Genomic DNA, 17133 nt, shown 5'->3' on the forward strand with positions numbered 1-17133 from the left:
GTGTGCATGGAGTTGTAAAAGATTGAAACATGCGAGCTTGCACAGTTAGAAGATGCTACACAAACTCGAGGAATCAACGGCATGAACGGCAGGGCATTGACGGAAGTTCAACAAGAAAGCAGAAAGAAATCAAAAGCAGAGGATCTCATTAGTGAAAATCTTGCAATGAGAATAGATGATACCACAACGAGAGCATAGCAAGAGCATGACAAGACTTTCCTGGTTGAACAGCTGCTCATGAGATGTTGCTCCCCCGTCTGCCATTGCGCTTGGCCTGTGCGCTCCTAGGGCCTCATCCCCCCACCTTGAACCATTTAAAACATCATCGCCCTCATTCCAAGTTCAACTGGGCCCGCCCGGGACCGTCGCAGCCGGGACGGTCCTGCCGGGAGTCCCGCCGCCCATGATGAGCTCCCGCAGCAGTCCCTCAGTGCCTCCCCGGCGGAGGGCTGAGCGGTCCTGGACGGCGGCCGGGCAGTCCGAGCCGGGTGAGGGTCAGAGTCCGAGCGGCCGGGGCCAACAGTAAGTTACTGCGGCCGGGCCCGCCGCGCCGGGCCCGGGCAGCGGTCAATCATTTTCTGCTGCCTTACCTTGTGGTCTATTCGCATGCTCTGAGGCAGGTGGCAATGAGCCGCAGTTGGGCTACTGAAGCTGCCGTTGAGACCGGTGAGATGGCGATGGAGACTGAGGAAGACCAGGGCGAGGAGCACGCAGAGACGAAGACAAGCGACAAGACAAGCGTGTGATGCTGATGATAGATGAAGACAGTAGAGCCTCGGATCGACAGAGCAGATAGTAGATGTTGACAGGATCTGAAAGACTCGACACAAAGCGCATTCCTCTGCCTCCTTGTTTGCGATCTCAGGCATTGAACATTTGACAGACTGAGCCGAGAGGATAGTGATAGACAAGAGTTTGAGAGGCAGACATGTTCAGATGATGAGGTGCTGCTGTGCTGATGTTTTGCTGGAAGGCTCATGTTAGAGCTGCAAGATGGCGTCATGTATCGGAGCCGTGAACAAGTCTGATGGAGAAACAATTGAAGTTGCAGCCGCTGCCAGCTTCAGTGTCGACTTGAGTTCAAGTGCGCAAAAGCGAGCAGAGGTCACGATCAGGGCGTGTTCGAACCTGGCGAGGACAGCAGCTCAACGGGGAAACTTTCAGAATGCGAGGAGTTTTTGTTGCTTCGCTTCTTCTATTCTTGATGAACTGATGGATGAATCTCGACGTGACCTCCGGTCACCAGACAGACATGAACAATCAGGTCCATACGTCGAAGGCATTGTTTGCAGCCCATCCTTGCATGACGGTAACCCCACCACTGTAAAGAGGAAAGAGAGCTGATAGATGGTGACAGGCACATTAGAGGCTAGCAGAGTTACCAACACGTGGGTTGCGCTTCTTGTGTTGACTCCCCTCCTCATGTTCTAGAAGGTCCAGTGAAGAATTCTCTGAGTGCAAGGAGAGGAAGGTCGATGACTCGAGACTGAGCCTGGCTGAAACGAGGCAAGTGGAACCGGCGAAGCTGATTGAGGTGAGCCTGACCTCGGACGTCAGTCACGTATGAATTTTCTCAAGTGTGAACTTTCTTGCCAGGACCCAGGAAATCTCAACGATGGGGCCAGGAAAGATCGGAACGAGAGGGCAAGACGTGATGGAAGAAACTTCAAAGGAGCTCGCGATCAGAGGGTGATGTTGCAAGTGAGGATGTGGGTGAAGGAAGACGAAGCTAGTTCACCTCGCAAACAGGTCTTGTGCTCATCTGATCGTCTCACCCTAACACACCGGACAGCATGCAGCAGCTGCAGCGAGCGACGAGAGCAGATGCGAGGACGAGGAGGCGAACGCCATGAGCTATCGGGCTATCCATCAGACGGCGTCGAAGATCTGCGAGGACTTAAACTTTGAGTCATTGTTACTGAAGACGAAGCAAGAGGCCTCGTCGAGGATTCAACGAGCTGTGAGAGTGTATTGCTCTCGCAAGATTTGCTCGAGGAGGAAGAGTGCGGCGATCCTCGGGAGTCACGTCAAGACTTGGTTGCTCATGTCTGACTGGACGGTCAGGAGAGGAGCTGCCCACTGCTTGCTAGCGGGTGTGAAGAGATTTTTTAGGGAGAGGAGCTTCAGGGCTATACAGCTGGAACGCGAGTCAAGCGTGATCGTGATACGGGAACGCATCATAGCACGGGTGATGCAGGACAGGTACCAGAGACTGCAATGTCGGCAGCAACTCGCGATTCAGAAACTGAGAGGGAGATTGCGATGTAACAAGTGCCGGAGGATTTATCAAGAGATCCTTGCATACAGGAGGAGAGCAGGGGAGATCCTTCAAGCAGCGGCCCTGAGGTTGTCAGCGCAGAGGGACTTCCCCTATCTCAAGATGGACATGCGCTCCGGTGAAAGTTTCTCATCCAAGATCAACAACATCCTCACCGGGCTCAGTGCGTGCGAGGACAAATTGTACTCGATGAGATGGAGGGCGGGCGAGGGAGCGACAAGTGTGAAGGAAGGTTGCGTCATCATCCAACGAGTCTGGCGGGGCCACCGGACAAGGATGAAGATCCGTCGCTGCTTCCAGACACTTGCTGCCATCAGAGTCCAACGGGTGTACCGGGGACATGCAGCAAGAGCGAGGCTGCGGAAAGCGCTCGGCCTCTGACAGGGTCCGACGGTCTAGCACTGGCAGTGCACAACGCCAGACTGTGTTGGGCCCCAGATCCTCCTGGTGATCTTAGTGCTGGAATGAAAGCCTGCCTCAGTCCGAGAGCACATGGAACATGCGTACCTGAAGCCGAAGATGTGCTCCGGTAGCGTCGTAAAGATCGGACGCACCTGCGAGCGTGTTTGCGTTAGTAGGGAGTACGAAGAAGAGCAGGAAGATGAGGAGTGAGATAGGAGGGGTTGGTGTTGTTGGAGGAGGAGATCTCAGGGTACAGACGTCTCTTCCATCGTCTGAGCTCACCTGAAGGGCCCCTGGAACGCTCCTCCGGGCAGACAGCACCTGTAGCTGCACGACCGTCCCCTCCAGCCCGATCATCTTGTCGAGGATCTGCCATGTCATTCTGTGTCAGCGGACGAGGAGAGGAGGCGAAGCCCCAGCACATACCCCGATGTAGTCCAGCTCTGCCGTCCTAACGCCATCGACCTAGAGGCCTCTAGAGTAAGAGGAGCCCGGCAGCAGGCGAGGCAAATGCGTACAGCCATGAGCACGTCCCCTATCGCCAGCCTCCCATCTAAGAACGCTGGGCTGGAGGAGGTGAAGCTCAGGCTGGAGGTAAGCATCAATAGCTCGCATGTCACCTGCCCGGAGTCAAGTTGATGATCATGAAGGGGATGGTGTGGGAGATCTCGAGGCCTGGGACCTGATGATCAGCAGGTGAGATGCTCCAAGTCAGGAGCCTCACCGATCCCATGGCACAGAGGCAGCTCCGTCATCATAGTCACCGGCAACTCGTCCTAGGACACGGCAAGTCAGACAAACATGGGAAGGACAGCTGTTGTCATGTACGTTTCTTGAGGGAGTTCTGACTAGAGGAGCCTCCGCGGACAACAAGGGAGAGAAGCTTGAGTTAGACTGGGGGGAAGCTCTCTGTTTCCATTTCCTCTCCTCCGCTACAGTCAATTTCAGCACGGACGATGTAATCGACCTGACACGTCACCGAGTTCGTTTTCAAGTTGAACCAAGAGAGTTCTCTGCGCTTTCATGATTGATTCCATCTTATCCAGCTGTGATGAGGTTATCAGAGGGCAATCAAAGTGTCCAAGTTTGGACCTGACTCTGCAGATCTTTCTTCTCTTCCTCCAGGAGCGTCTTTGCCATCTTCTCGGCTGCCAGCTCAACTATCGTTTGCAGATCAAAGGCTGATCAGAGCTCCAACCATTCCCCATACCGAGAGTTTTGTTTTGAGAATTCGTCTCGTCAAGACTTATGATCGTTGTGTTCTCTGCGGATGAAACAAACTCAGGATTCCCCTGACTGTGTTCCGGTGTCAAAGGCGATCTGACCTGCTTTCACGCTTCTGCTGGAATTTCCTGGCACTCTGGCCTTTCCAAGTTGCAGTTCTTTCCTGCAGCAGAATTCAACACGTAAGAAAGGACATTTGGGGTCTGCACATCAAAGACTGCTCCCTCTGCAAGCTTTCAGCCAGGTCTCTTCTCAAGAATTGAATGATCTGGCAGGAAAGGTCTCAACGGCCGGGAAGTGAATCCGGACATACCTGATGTAGCTCAGTCTCATGAGCAACTGCAGCAGCTCATTTCTTCAGCGTGTCATCACAACCATTTGCCGATTCTCACCATGCCGAATCAACTCAGACTCCAAGGACTCCGACAAGGAATTGAGGTAATTCATCTGCATCATCCGAGTCAGACAGGCTGTCAGCCCCGATGCTGCGCACATCTAGCAAGGTCTCCTGCTGCAAGGTGCTGTCCATTCCCACACCTTGAAGAACCAGGCAAGTCAGCAGAAAGGACCGGGGTTCGTCCGCTTGTACTCTGCAGAGCTTCTTCCTGTGGTTTGGGCTGAGCACAAGTTTCAGAATGGAGCAGTGGAGGGGTTGGAAAGGTCTACCCCGATGGCGCTTTGCAACGTTGAGCATGCCTGATGGGTATCACCATGATGAGACGATGACGCTTCAAGTGAAGTTGGTACCTTGGTTGCAAGATCCTTGATATCTTTGTTCTGCTGATCAACGCGCGAGGATACTTTGTAACAAATTTCATCAGGTCATGTAGACATGCAACTAAAACATGCAGACCAAGGAAACGATCACTTGCAACCTGATAAGTCAGCTCAAGGCACTTTTCAATATCCTGAACGATCCTGTCATTACCATGTTGTACAATCATCACCATCATACCGCAAACTCCTTGGGGTTCCCCGACCGTTGGCTCTCTTGCTGCACGCGGAGGTTGTAGAGGCGGTCGAAGAGCTCCTGGAGGTGCAGCATGGCAGGGGAGGTGTCGCTGCGCAGCTCCACTTCGAAGACGTCTGCGTTCCTCTGGACCAGGAGCTGCTTACGTCATCAGGGCCCCGAAGACATACAGACGTAGCTCACTTTGATGTCCTCTGCTCGTTGGAGGTTGAAAGAAACGTCCTGATTTCCATTCATCTCTACTATCCTATCACCGCTGTTTATAGCATCAGCTATATGTCAAGGGAGCAATGTCTTGCCTTCTTAACTTCGCAGCAAAACCCGGCCCTCCTGGGATGACGCTTTCTATCAATGATCCGTTCAACACAAGCCCCAGCGACGCTGGGCAGTTCTCTTCTTCTTGCGTTGGGACTTTTTCCGTCTGCAAATGAATGCAATAAGACAAGTTTCAAACAGAACCAAGGAGATTCCAATCACCAGGACATCTTGGTTGATGCGAGCCAAGATAGACATGCAAGAGTTCATACTCTCCAGCAGCGCCTTGTCTTGTTGGCTCCTACTCTCAAAGTCCCCGCTGATCAAATGGTTCAGCATGGATGCATTTTTCATTCTTGGGGATCCGTATGGCGCTCCTACGCAGACGTCAGGTTTCTCGACTTTGATTGAGTAGCTTTTGCTGCCTGCCTGCCTGCCTGCCTGCCTGCCTGCCTGCCTGCCTGCCTGCCTGCCTGCCTGCCTGCCTGCCTGCCTGCCTGCCTGCCTGCCTGCCTGCCTGCCTGCCTGCCTGCCTGCCTGCCTGTCTGCCTGCCTGCCTGCTGCCTGCCTGCCTGCCTGCCTGCCTGCCTGCCTGCCTGCCATCTATCCATCCTTCCTTCCTTCTCACACTTTTCGCTCAGCATTCTCATTTTCGACTATCTTTCAAATATTCTTGACAGGCGGGACTCCGGTTTTTGACTACAGAGCGATTCCGGACTGGCGAGCCTATATCTATTCAGTATATTACCGGCGCCCGGCCGCCGACGGTATACGGCCGGCCCAGGCCCGGGCGGCGGCCTCGGGGCCCGACTGCCAGGACGAGAGTCTACTAGTGGCCTGAGCATTGAGAGCGGCTCTCGGAGGGGTGATACTAGGTTCTCAGTTTTTAACAAAAACATCAGCATTATCATCACATTCAGAGTCATCTCGATGCGGCTTCTCCTTCATATTGCGCACAAGATCTGAGCAAAGCATTCAGGAGCCTCCCTCGCGCAGACGGTGCTCACCTGGAACCGAGCCATCCTCCTTGGGCCCGACGTGCAGTAGTAGGAGACGTTAGCAAGGGCCGAGGCGGCGAGAGCTGCACATCGCTCCTGAGGGCTGGGGAGGGTCAGCAGGCTACTGAGCCTCCCCTTGCACGAACATGTACCTGTCTAACAGGCCGGTCATGGCAAGTAAAGCGCCCTCTTGCTGGATGATGATGTCCGCCATCTCCCTGTGCGTTTCGGTCAGGTGAGACCATCACAACGCTCATGATCTCCAGCACGCACCCTGACTTGGACGCCATCTTGAGGATCAGGGCGATTTCTCCTTTCAGTCTGCCAGGTGTCAGACAAGGGATTTGACAAGCTCCTGCCGCCTACTTGTCATTCACCCAGTCCCAGCAGATGATGGCCACAAGCTTTTCAATCACGCTGCACCGCAACAACTGGAAGATGTCAGAGCAGCAGGGGGCGAGGGAGATGTCCTTGGCACCTCCGACTTGAGCAGGAGCGAGTAAGAATCAGGTTCGTCGCTCCAAAAGAGAGCCTCCATGATCTCTTTGTCAACAACGAAGCATTGCAAGGCAACAACTGAAGCTGGGATTGTATCCATGTCCTGAAGTAGAGGATGAATTCTGTGTGGTATGAATGAAAGCATTTCTACCCGGAGGACGTAGGCAAGAGCTGGAACGATCCCACATTTGATCATGTCGATGCTGACCGTTTTCGTTCAGCAGAAAGTTGGGAATGAATTGAGATGATACCGTGCTCTCTGCTGTCTTGCCTTCTTCTTGACGTCTTTGAGAACTTTGGTCTTTGATTCAACATTTCCTAAAAATTTCAATCACCTACAGCACAATGAAGGTGCTCTGCAGCAGCAAGCATGTTTTTGACCTGTACAGAGAACATTTACGTATTCTTTATATGTTTCTTCAGATGAGGTTTCGCCTACGAGAGACATCGTACATGTTATTCCAACATCGAATGATTCAAAAACACTTGATGGTCTACCTCGTTTCGGTGGCGATTCATGCGAGGATTGAGAAGTAGCAGAATGAAGGGACGGCGACGACATGGAGTTTGTCCACTCATTTTCACGATGCTTTTGATGCATGGTCGAAGTGTTAGCTTTTGTAACACTGCTTGATTGCGGAGAAGATGGCTTCAGTGGAGATCCTGGTGGCAAGCTCATATAGCCAGCAAAATCGTCTCCATTTCCTGGACAAACATGAATCAAACCGTGTCCTTCGCGCCTCCATGGTCCACAACCCGTGTTAGAATGGCTAGGAGGTTTGCCCACAGACAGTAAACCCTGTCTCCAGTCTCTATCGGACGACGCGGCGCCCACGCCAACTATCTTGATCGGAACAGTTCGATTCGAGCTCACGTCCACGGCCAAAATCTGCAATGACTGATGAGTGGGCAATCCTCCAACAACCCCTTCCTCTAACCTCGTTCGATTTCTTGGTCCAACTGTTCTCATACTGTGCCTCTTGGTCCTGATGTTCCTGGTCTGACGTCGGAGAGATCGATCGGAACACATTCGGGCTCGTGGGTGAAGGATCAGAAAATGCAAGATCGTTTTCGGTTTGCTTTCTGTCCCATTCTTCCACTTCCGAGATGGAATAGTAAGGATCCTGGACTATGGCCGGAGCATCATCGAAAGCTTGGTCTGCGACCTTCAAATCACTTTCCGTTGATTCCCTGAGGAAAGACCCATTGCCGCGCTCAGAGACGTCGTATTGGTTGAATCGATCGTGAAGGCTGGTATCAACTGGTGCAGCAAGGTCTTTCGACTCTTCCCAGGCATTTGTTTGATTCACACTCGAGTACTCCAAGGGAATGGAATGGTTGACAGGCTCATCCTCATCTATGTCGACGCTGCAAACCTTCGTCGATGGTGGCTCGAAATCAACTACATCATAACTGCAAAACATGATATCAGAAGACAAAAGATTGCCCATGACCAAGCCCTCCGTTCCTCTCTGCCAGCTTTCTCTCTCACCCGTCATCTTCATTCTCATCCACCTGTACTCTCCTCCTCCTCAGCAGCGCTGCCAGTCTTTCATCCATCCCCCCAGCGCTCAACTTGCCATCGCCATACTCCGTCGACACTCCGTCGACTGCAGTAGTCACATCAAGTTGCCCATGCAGCTGTACCCCCGTCGAAAACACCCCCACCGCCCATTCCTCAGAATCTTACCAATGGAGTACCCACCAACTAGGAACCCCCACCCCACTCATCAGATGACGTCAGACCTCAAGAGCCGAAGCCAGAACATAACCGTCAATCCAGGCACGTAACGGGCCGGGCCGCCCGGCCCAGGCTCCGGCGGGGAGCCGAGTCGAAAGGTGAGTAGCAGTCTGCTGACTGATCGGACAGTTGCACTTAGCTTCAGTGCTCAAAGGGATCGGAATCCTGGAGATGGATGTCCTTGACTACACGAATATATGAGAGTCGGAGTTGGAGGGACCGTGATCGTCTGTCGGAGCAGTGAGTTATATGGATATTGCTTTGCTGCGAGCATTTCAAGATGGATGAGGATAACTTTATTCATCCTTGGTATATCTGAAACCCCTTGCCAACAAGAGACAATACGAGGTTCGGGTTGAATCGCTCAACCTCGTAGATGTTGAGTTAAGAGTAACGCTGCTTGCGTGAAATTCAATATCATATGAAACATCGCCTGTCAGCATTTTGTGCCAACGGTGCCTTTACAGGGCAAGAGCTCCCTACAAACAAATGATGGAATCCAGAATTGATACGAGTTGAGTCTCGCTTAAAACTTGGGAGTTCTCTTTCGATGAATGATCTACATGAATGTTGCATACATCACGTCATGACACGAATGTAGACAAGCTGTACTGTCTAACATTGTGAAGACCTCAATGGTGGTATATTTGAAACATCCATGGAATACATAGCAGCATTGTTGGGCATCCATATCACCATTATAGATTCAATGTGACCATTCACTGGTTTGAAAACACTTAGAATGATTGTGGGAGTGCACATGCTTGATACAACTTCACATCTGGGCATGTGCCTGCATGGCTAAATTCATTATCCCTACAATCCTTTACGCTTCAAACTTGCATTTATCCACTTTCATTGCTTGATATCGCAAATGAATAGATCTTATAAATTCGTGCAATGATTGTTTTATGGGGACACAACTAGGATTCAAGTGTCCTAAGTGTTATCAGTGTTTTAACTATAATTCATGAAATCAACCATCATCTAGTGTTATCATGCACCATGCATGTTGAAAGGTATGGGATGTAAATCAGACATTGTCTGTAATCAGACACTGACTGTAATCAGACATTTTCGGAAAATGATTGTGGAATATACGGATTAGAATCAACTGGAAGTCTCGCATTCCACTCTGAGATGTAAAAGTATGCAACAAGATATGAAGTACATTATTGTATCACCGGAGCTTGGCTCACCAAAAATCTCGCAGCAAAAATGTAGAACATCTGAAAAATCCTTTTGATCTCCCTCGGACATCCTAAGGCTTCTTCCATTCTTTCTAGCCGATCTTTCTCCCTGTGACTGTTGAATCCTCCTTGTCTATCCACTTATCCCTCTCCTTCCTCGTCGCTCGATAACCCAATTTCTTCCCAGGATGAGCGGTTGTAGAAGTAGCCTGTAAAAGCCTTTATGCGTACCCCACCCCCGGGTTTCCACTGAAGATGTGAGGGGTGATCATTTTCGTCCGGTAGGTAGGGGTAGTTTGACTACCCCTACCTTAGCCTGGGGATCGACCGAAGTTGACTGGGTACTCTAGAGAGGGTGGTATATGTCATGTTAGGGGAATGAGGGGAAGGGAATGAGGGGTCTTCTGCGGATCTGCCTCTTACTACCCACCCTTCATAGAGTGAACATTGTTGAATATCTGGGGTGGTATTTCAGGAAGTTGAGGAGTATATGGTAGGGTAGTTGCAGGGGACTGTGGGTAAGTATCCCGCAACCAATGAAGGGGTAGGACGATTCCTCGTGGGGTGGATGCCAGAAGGGGGTGATATGTAGATGGATAGTGTCATACATATTCAAATTACACTTTATCACTATTGGCAAAATTCCTCGCTTTGTAGGTTCCTGGGACAGATCAGCTGTGTTCTGATTTTTCTATCTTTCTGAGGGGGTGAAGGTAGTTGCAAGGTGGGTGGGGTTTTCGTTGTGGTACGCAGTGGGGGCTGGAATGGTCGAAATGCAGCGACAATGGCGGCGGCTTCGGGGAGGCAGCAGAGCAGTCAGGATGCTGGGGATGCTGGCCATGGTGGCAGGTGTAGCAGGAGGATCAGTAGGAACCCTCCCCGCAGCTCCTTCCCCAGGAGTTGACTTCTCTGGGGTCGTGGAGGGCGTGAAGGAGTTTCTAAAGGGAGGAGTAGCCAATGGGTTGGGAGCGTTCTCAGTTTTCCCCATCGATCTCGCAAAGACTCGCATCCAGGATCAGAGGATTGTTGCAGGAAGTGAGGTGATGTATAAGAACATCTTCGACACCATTGCAAAGGTCGCGTCCAAGGAGGGGATCCCAGCTCTCTACAGCGGGGTAACCCCAGTTCTGATCGGTGCAGCTCCGGAGGGTGCCATGCAGATCGGAACGAACAACGTTGTTCGCAGCAAGTTGGCAGAGATGAGGGGTACCACGATAGACAAGCTCCCTCTCTCTCACGACATGTTCGCCGGAGCATGCGGAGGTTTAGCTCAAGTTGTTGTCAGCACACCCATGGACAGGGTGAAGATTTTGCAGCAAGTGATGGGGAAGGAGTCAGGAAATGCTATGCAGATTGTGCAGCAAGTTGGCCTCTCTGGGTTGTACCAAGGAGCCAAGGCTTGCGTGCTCCGTGACGTCTTCTTTGCGGCCCTCTACTTCCCCATCTACTACCGTGTCAAGTCAGCGTTGCAGGAGGTCGGATCCAAGAAGGGGCAGAAGAGACAAGAGAACTTGTTGGACGCTCTGGTTGCTGGACTTGCTGCGGTGAGCTCCTTCCTTTCCTTCCTTCCTTCCCTTCCTTCCATCCTGCCACCCTCGCCCTCCATTTTAGATCTGTCCTCTCATCTGCCCCCCTGCCGCTCCTCCTGATTGGCTGTCGATGTGCAGGGAGTGCCTGCAGCGTCGCTCACGTGCCCCTTCGATGTGATCAAGACGAGGATGCAGTCCTGTGGCGTTGGAACGAAGGGCTGCGACGTAATGGTTGCCAGGTGAAGGACCGCTTTATTGCCGGCGCTAGGACGCTGACGTCTCTTGCTCTCCTCGCTGACATCTCGTTCTCCCAGCATCCGTTCCACTGCTGCCGAGCTATGGGCAGAGGGCCAGGCGAGAGCCTTTTTCAAGGGCCTGACTGGACGTGTTGGACGCGTTGCTCCTCAGGTGAGGCACTCCCGGTCAAGGAGGGTGAGGAAGGAAGACGGCGAATAGGGACAGGGGAGGGAGCAAGGAAGGGGGCAGGGGGCAGGGGGCAGGGGGAAGGGGGAAGGGGGAAGGTTGGCACAGGAAGGGGGAAGGGCAACTGGCAGGGGCAGGGGCAGGGGACTAACGATTTCTTTCCAGCTCGCGATCTGCCTTGTGGTGGTGGAAGCGCTCAACATCGCGTTTCCTCCCAAGGGAAAGTGATAGGGAGAAGACGGACAATATTGCATCACGTCAGTTTATTTTTTGCAATGAAGTCTGGACGACGGAAGCGAGATGAAGCGTGTCCCGATGAGGTGATGTTAACATGGGCTGGCCGAGGAGAAGCGATGCGGCGATGGCCTAAACCAGGATGATGACGATGATGAAGATGTCGCTAGTGGAGGAGGATGTTGAGTAGGAGGAAGGATGGGAAGGATGAATACTCCTTGTCTGTCCTTCGGGAAGTTCTATCAAGCAGGAAGACTAGCTCCACACTGTCTCCTTAGACCTTCGGCTGCTGCCGCGCCCTGTGGTATCAGCCGGTCAGGTCAAGCGCGTGCCAGCCTCGTCACTCACCATCTTGTCGACCATGGCAGAGAAGGCTGAGCTCTTGGAACTGTCGTGATGTGAGGAGGGAGGAGGACATAGAAGAGGAGAGGAGGAGCGGGAGAAGAACAAGATGGATGAGGGATGGGGGGTGAAGAAGGAGGGTAGAGGAAACAACCTGAGCAAATTCTTGGGGGTGTCGAGTTCCTGCACATATCCCTGGCAGGAAGTGAGGAAGAGGAGGAGAAGGAAGCGGAGGAACAGGCAAAAAGACAAGAAGGTGACGAAGATCGCACAAGGGAGGAAACGCGATGGGGATACGGAGTCACAAGGGATGGGAGGGACAGGAGGGGGAGGGAAAGGAAACCTGATTCATCACGAGGATACGAGAGCTGTCGACCACAGTACTGAGACGATGCGCGATGACGAGCATGGTGGAGGTTCCCTGCCGCTCGCGGTCACCGGGAGGAGGAGGTCGCAGGCTGGTGCGCATTACCCCCGCTAGGATCCTGGTCTTGATGGTGTTCTGAACATGCGCATCCGTCTGCGATGACCAAGGTGAGTGAGACATGCCGTGGGGAAGAAGAGACGGGGAGGGAGGGAGGGAGGGAGGGATGGATGGATGGATGGATGGATGGATGGATGGATGGATGGAGGGAGGGAGGGAGGGAGGGAGGGAGGGAGGGAGGGAGGGAAGGAGGGAGGGAGGACAGAAGGGATGATCTGAGCTTACCTGCACATCGACACTTGCCGTCGCTTCATCAAGCATGAGAACTTTGGGCTTGCGTAGGAGGACGCTGAGATAGTCCAGGTCACAAAACAACAAGACAAAAGCACGGGAAGTTTCAAGGAAGAGACGAACAAGGAGGAGGAGAAGCACGAATGAGATGACAGCGAGGATGAGGATGAGGGTGAGGGTGAGGATGATGATGATGATGATGATGATGATGATGATGATGATGATGATGATGAGGAGGAGCTGCAACAGGGCAAGAAGACGGTCGCTGGAGCGGAGGATGAGGCAGATGTTTCTCTGACCGAGCGAGTGCCACGAGTTGTCGTTGCCCGACCGAGAGATTCTCCCCGCTCTCAGAGATCTCCTTATCCAGTCCTCCTCAAAGAAGCAGTAAACATGGGAGGAGGAGAAGGAGGAGAAGGAGGAGGTAGAGGAGGAGGAAGTGGAGGAGGTGGTGGTGGTGAGGAGGAGGAGAAGGAGGAGGAAGGAGTAGGAGCGAGGAGGAGGAGGAGGAGGAGGAGGTAGAGGAGGAGGAGGTAGAGGAGGAGGAGGAGGAGGTGGTGGTGGTGGTGGAGGAGGAGGAGGAGGAGGAGGAGAAGGAGGAAGGAGTAGGAGCGAGGAGGAGGATGATTTGGCCCTTACCTAGTTCTCCCAGCCTCGCACATTGCAGCACTTCTTGCAGTTCCTCGTCCGTGTGCTGTGGTGAGGTATGAGGAGGAGGAGGGAAAGGAAGATTACCCGCGAGAAAAGAGAGAAGTGCGTCCAGAAGTGGGGGGGGGAGAGAGAATGGGCACACAAGAGACAGAAAGCAGGAGGGAACAAGAGGATGCAAACAAGAGGGGCAGAAGAGGATCAGGGAGGAAGGAGGAGGGGAGGAAGGAGGAGGGGGAGGAAGGAGGAGGGGAGGAAGGAGGAGAGAAGGAAGGAGAAAGAGGAAGGACGAGGAGGACGAGGAGGAAGTAGGAAAGTGGAGGAGGACAAGGATCTGACATAGGAAGAGGCAGGTTGTTGGTGCTCACCCGTGAGAAGGGGTCGAGGTTGAATCGTACGGAGCCCGAGAACAGGACTGGGTCTTGCGGCATGATGGCAAGGGCGCTCCTCAGCCTCTTGAGAGCGACGGCTGCGATGTCCGCGCCATCGATGAGGATGCGGCCCTCTACGGGCAGCGCTCAGCAGGTGCTCATGGAGGTGGATGGGAGGGAAGTAGAGGAGGAGAGTCAAGGAGGAGGTGGAAGAGGAGGAGAGTCAAGGAGGAGGTGGAAGAGGAGGAGAGTCAAGGAGGAGGTGGAAGAGAGAAGGTAGAGGCCTAAGGAGGAAGGAGAGGAGGAGGAGGGTGCAGAAGGATCAGAAAGACACGACGGAAATACCTGCGCCTTCGACGAGGCGGAAGAGAGCAACGAGCATACTCGACTTGCCCGAGCCTGTTCTGCCCACGATACCGATCTGCGAGGAGGGTCACGACGGGAGGTGCAGAGGGGAAGGAGGAGCGAAGGGGGAACAAGACGAAACAAGGAGGAGGAGCGAGGAAGAGGAGCAATGAGGCGGAGGAAGAGAAGGCGGAGGATGAGGAGGTGGAGGAGTGAGGAGGAGGAGGAGGAGGAGCGAGGAGGAGGAGGAGGAGGAGGTGGTGGTGGAGGCCAGTAGGGTACCTTCTCTCCTGCATTGATCTTAAAGCTGAGGTTGTTGAGGACAAGTGGAAGTCCCGGGCGGTAGCGCATGCTGTATCCCTCGAAGGCTATGTTGCTCGTCCTCGGCCAGTCCTCCGAGAGTTCCGCAGGCTCAGGGGCAGCGATCGCTTCCTCCTGCTCGATGTTGTGCGTATAGAAGTCAATCCTCTCCACCGCGTTCATGCCTGACGGGAAGGGAATCAGTTGGAGGTGGAGAGTCAGGGCAGGGCAGAGATTGATGGGAGACATACAAGACGATGAGGGAAGATGAGGAAGATGATGGAGAGGAAAGGGAGCAAGAGAGGGAAGAGGGGAGAAGGAGCAAGAGAGGAAGGAGGGAGGAGAAGGAGCAAGAGAGGAAGGAGGCAGGAGAAGGAGCAAGAGAGGAAGGAGGAAAAGCAGGAGAAGGATGAAGAGCTGGAGCGGGAGCAGCAGGAGGAGCCAACCAGTCTCGAGCATAGTTCGCATCATGACTAGGAAGCCAAGGATGGAAGAGATCGACATGGCCTTGGTCAGTGCGAGTCCGGCGTACTGGGGAGAGATGGAGTTCCTTGCGATGATGCAGAAGGCAGCGGTGAAGAACTGAACCAGAATATTCACCATCTCCAGTCGCTGGTCCAGCCACCTGCGAGCCTCCTGCCCGAGCATCTGGGGGCGGAGGTTGAGGTCGAGGAGGAAGAGGGAGCGAGCATGGAAGAGGGGGGAGCGGGAGAAGGCGCGGATGGTGACCAGGCCGAGGATGGTCTCGGAAAAGTGAGAGACCATGGGGGAACGAGCGACGGACTCCAGTCGCTGGAGCTCGCGCGCGGTCGGGGTGAAGTATGCTTCCGTCATCTTGTAGATGAAGATGATGGGGAGGAAGGGAGGCAGAACCAGGGTAGGAGGATGCAGATCAGGATACAGGCCCCGAGCATCCAGATGCTGATCGTGAGGTAGTTCTCGAACATGCTCGTCAGCTGAGTGTCGATCCTGTCTGTGTCCGCGGAGAAGCGGTTGATGATGCGACCAGACGGCGTCGTGTCGAAGAACGACATGCTCCCGCCAGCACCGACTGCACGAACCTGTGGAGGAGGAGGCGACTAGCGTACACTCCCCTCACCTGGAAGAAGACTCCGCGTACCAGCGTGAGAAGGACACTTCCAACCGCCATGCCGGCGTAGATGCCATTCCAGAAGGAGTCGTGCCGGTTTTTGAGGGAGGAGAGCGGAGGGTCTTGAGTCGGGTCCACGGCCATCGACCATAGGGTCAGCCAGAAGTCGGTCCCGTCGGTGAGGAACTGGACGGCGATGAAGAGGAGGACGAGAATGGCGAGGTGAAGCTTCGATCCCCACGCGCGGAAGTAGAGCATGTAGATTTCGGTGCTAACAGCACCCTTGTCTCTCTCCTCTGACCCTGTCAACTGCCCCTTCTTGGCGTCTCCTTCCGCCTTCTCCTTCGTCCCTACCTTCTCCTCCTCGCCCTCCCCAGCCTCCTCCTCCTCCTTGTGCGCCTGATGGAGGGACGAGAGGTCGATGTGGCTCTCCACCTCCTCCAGCTTCCCCTGCGCAACGATCTTTCCTCCATCCATGACCACGATCCTGTCAGCGAGCGAGAGGTACTGGATCTGATGCGTCACGAGCAGACGCGTCTTCTCCTTCAGCTCCCCGAGGATACACTCGTCCATGAGCTTCCGTGCCACGTGCGTGTCGACAGCAGAGAGAGGGTCGTCGAGGAGGTAGATGTCAGCGTTGCTGTAGACCGCGCGAGCAAGCTGGATCCTCGCCTTCTGCCCGCCCGACAGGTTGATCCCTCTCTCTCCGATCTCAGTCTCCTCCCCGGCAGGCAGGACGTCCATGTCAGAGTCAAGGGCAGAGACGCGGAGGGAGAGGCGGAAGCGCTCGGGGTCCAGCCGAGACTTGAACGTCACGTTCTCTCTCACGGTGGCGCTCTGGATCCAGCAGGACTGGGAGGCGTAGGCGATGGAGCCGGAGGAAGAGACTTGCCCGCTGACTGTCGAGATCTCCTGCAGGATGGCGGAGAGGAGGGAGGATTTGCCACAGCCGACCTTGCCTGTTACGATGACAAGCTCTCCCTTGCGCACCGTCAGGTTGATGTCCTCCAGCGTCGGCTTGTCCTGCTCTTCCTGCGCTGCAACGTTTGCGAGCTCCTCGTCAGCCTTCTCCGAGGGTCTGCGAGGAACGTGAGGAGGGAGGGAGGGAGTGAGGGGGAAGCAGGAGGGTAGAAGAGCAGGACGAGGATCAGAAAAGTCAGGAGGAGTAGACGAGGGGAGCGAGAATATGGGAGGAAGGTATTGAGAGGAGCAGGGATGTGGTCGCTTACTTGCTCTCCTCCTCCTTCTCCTTGTCCTCTTTCTTTGCCTTTCCGTCATTTTTCTTCTTCTCCTTCCCCTTCTCCTCTTCCTCCTCCTGCAAGCATCGTCCATTCAGGCACCGTACCTCCCTCCCCTCGACACAATCTCCAACCTTTGCTTTCTTGCATCCCCACGAGAAGTACCCGTTCTTGATCGAGATCACAACTCCTTCCTCCATCGAAGTCCCCCCCTCCTTCCTCTTCTCCTGCTCCTCCCCCATGATGAAGCTCTGGACGCGCCCCACGGAGATCTTGGTCCGCGCGTACGCGCTGATCGCCTCGGGGATCTGCATAAGAGGCCAGCGGAGCATGTTGACGAGG

At 54.0% G+C, this 17133-nt stretch overlaps 6 protein-coding genes across 6 annotated transcripts in view; 2 read left to right on the forward strand and 4 right to left on the reverse strand.

Annotated features, from left to right (window-relative positions):
* Window positions 1–666: 666 nt before the first annotated feature.
* On the forward strand, window positions 667–2763 carry GUITHDRAFT_150494 (hypothetical protein). Its single transcript, XM_005839924.1, has 4 exons — window positions 667–1309; window positions 1358–1534; window positions 1597–1749; window positions 1793–2763. Exons 3-4 carry the CDS (start codon window positions 1708–1710, stop codon window positions 2657–2659), a joined length of 909 nt encoding a protein of 302 aa, XP_005839981.1. The 5' UTR covers window positions 667–1309; window positions 1358–1534; window positions 1597–1707; the 3' UTR covers window positions 2660–2763.
* Window positions 2674–5483, reverse strand: GUITHDRAFT_101450 (hypothetical protein; the record flags this gene model as incomplete). Its single annotated transcript, XM_005839925.1, has 23 exons — window positions 2674–2737; window positions 2786–2832; window positions 3002–3049; window positions 3107–3145; window positions 3199–3247; window positions 3301–3355; window positions 3405–3456; window positions 3509–3612; window positions 3660–3726; window positions 3773–3828; window positions 3879–3944; window positions 4006–4067; window positions 4218–4243; window positions 4280–4351; window positions 4398–4441; window positions 4494–4521; window positions 4571–4600; window positions 4652–4704; window positions 4758–4812; window positions 4860–5012; window positions 5058–5146; window positions 5196–5295; window positions 5352–5483. 23 exons carry the CDS (start codon window positions 5481–5483, stop codon window positions 2674–2676), a joined length of 1491 nt encoding a protein of 496 aa, XP_005839982.1.
* A 590-nt stretch (window positions 5484–6073) lies between these two features.
* On the reverse strand, window positions 6074–8300 carry GUITHDRAFT_101451 (hypothetical protein; the record flags this gene model as incomplete). The annotated part of the gene is made up of 13 exons (XM_005839926.1): window positions 6074–6091; window positions 6137–6230; window positions 6280–6345; window positions 6401–6448; window positions 6494–6558; window positions 6606–6728; window positions 6777–6828; window positions 6877–6943; window positions 7124–7330; window positions 7382–7514; window positions 7564–8038; window positions 8118–8235; window positions 8294–8300. The coding sequence occupies 13 exons, from the start codon at window positions 8298–8300 to the stop codon at window positions 6074–6076; spliced, it is 1473 nt and encodes a 490-aa protein (XP_005839983.1).
* Window positions 8301–10329: 2029 nt separating this feature from the next.
* Window positions 10330–11736, forward strand: GUITHDRAFT_133395 (hypothetical protein; the record flags this gene model as incomplete). The annotated part of the gene is made up of 4 exons (XM_005839927.1): window positions 10330–11100; window positions 11224–11324; window positions 11400–11493; window positions 11674–11736. 4 exons carry the CDS (start codon window positions 10330–10332, stop codon window positions 11734–11736), a joined length of 1029 nt encoding a protein of 342 aa, XP_005839984.1.
* A 248-nt stretch (window positions 11737–11984) lies between these two features.
* Window positions 11985–12829, reverse strand: GUITHDRAFT_101453 (hypothetical protein; the record flags this gene model as incomplete). The annotated part of the gene is made up of 6 exons (XM_005839928.1): window positions 11985–12041; window positions 12091–12130; window positions 12239–12279; window positions 12428–12505; window positions 12557–12604; window positions 12794–12829. 6 exons carry the CDS (start codon window positions 12827–12829, stop codon window positions 11985–11987), a joined length of 300 nt encoding a protein of 99 aa, XP_005839985.1.
* Window positions 12830–14140: 1311 nt separating this feature from the next.
* The window catches only part of GUITHDRAFT_133396 (hypothetical protein), a gene marked incomplete at both ends in the record, with an annotated part of 4779 nt that continues 1786 nt past the window's right edge, over window positions 14141–17133 (reverse strand). The window contains 6 exons of the mRNA XM_005839929.1: window positions 14141–14239; window positions 14446–14648; window positions 14910–15384; window positions 15563–16631; window positions 16783–16868; window positions 16899–17099. Coding sequence (XP_005839986.1) covers window positions 14141–14239; window positions 14446–14648; window positions 14910–15384; window positions 15563–16631; window positions 16783–16868; window positions 16899–17099 — 2133 coding nt within the window. The remainder of the gene's footprint in view (window positions 14240–14445; window positions 14649–14909; window positions 15385–15562; window positions 16632–16782; window positions 16869–16898; window positions 17100–17133) is intronic.

Source organism: Guillardia theta (genome assembly GCF_000315625.1).
Source record: "Guillardia theta CCMP2712 unplaced genomic scaffold GUITHscaffold_7, whole genome shotgun sequence".
Lineage (NCBI taxonomy): Eukaryota > Cryptophyceae > Pyrenomonadales > Geminigeraceae > Guillardia > Guillardia theta.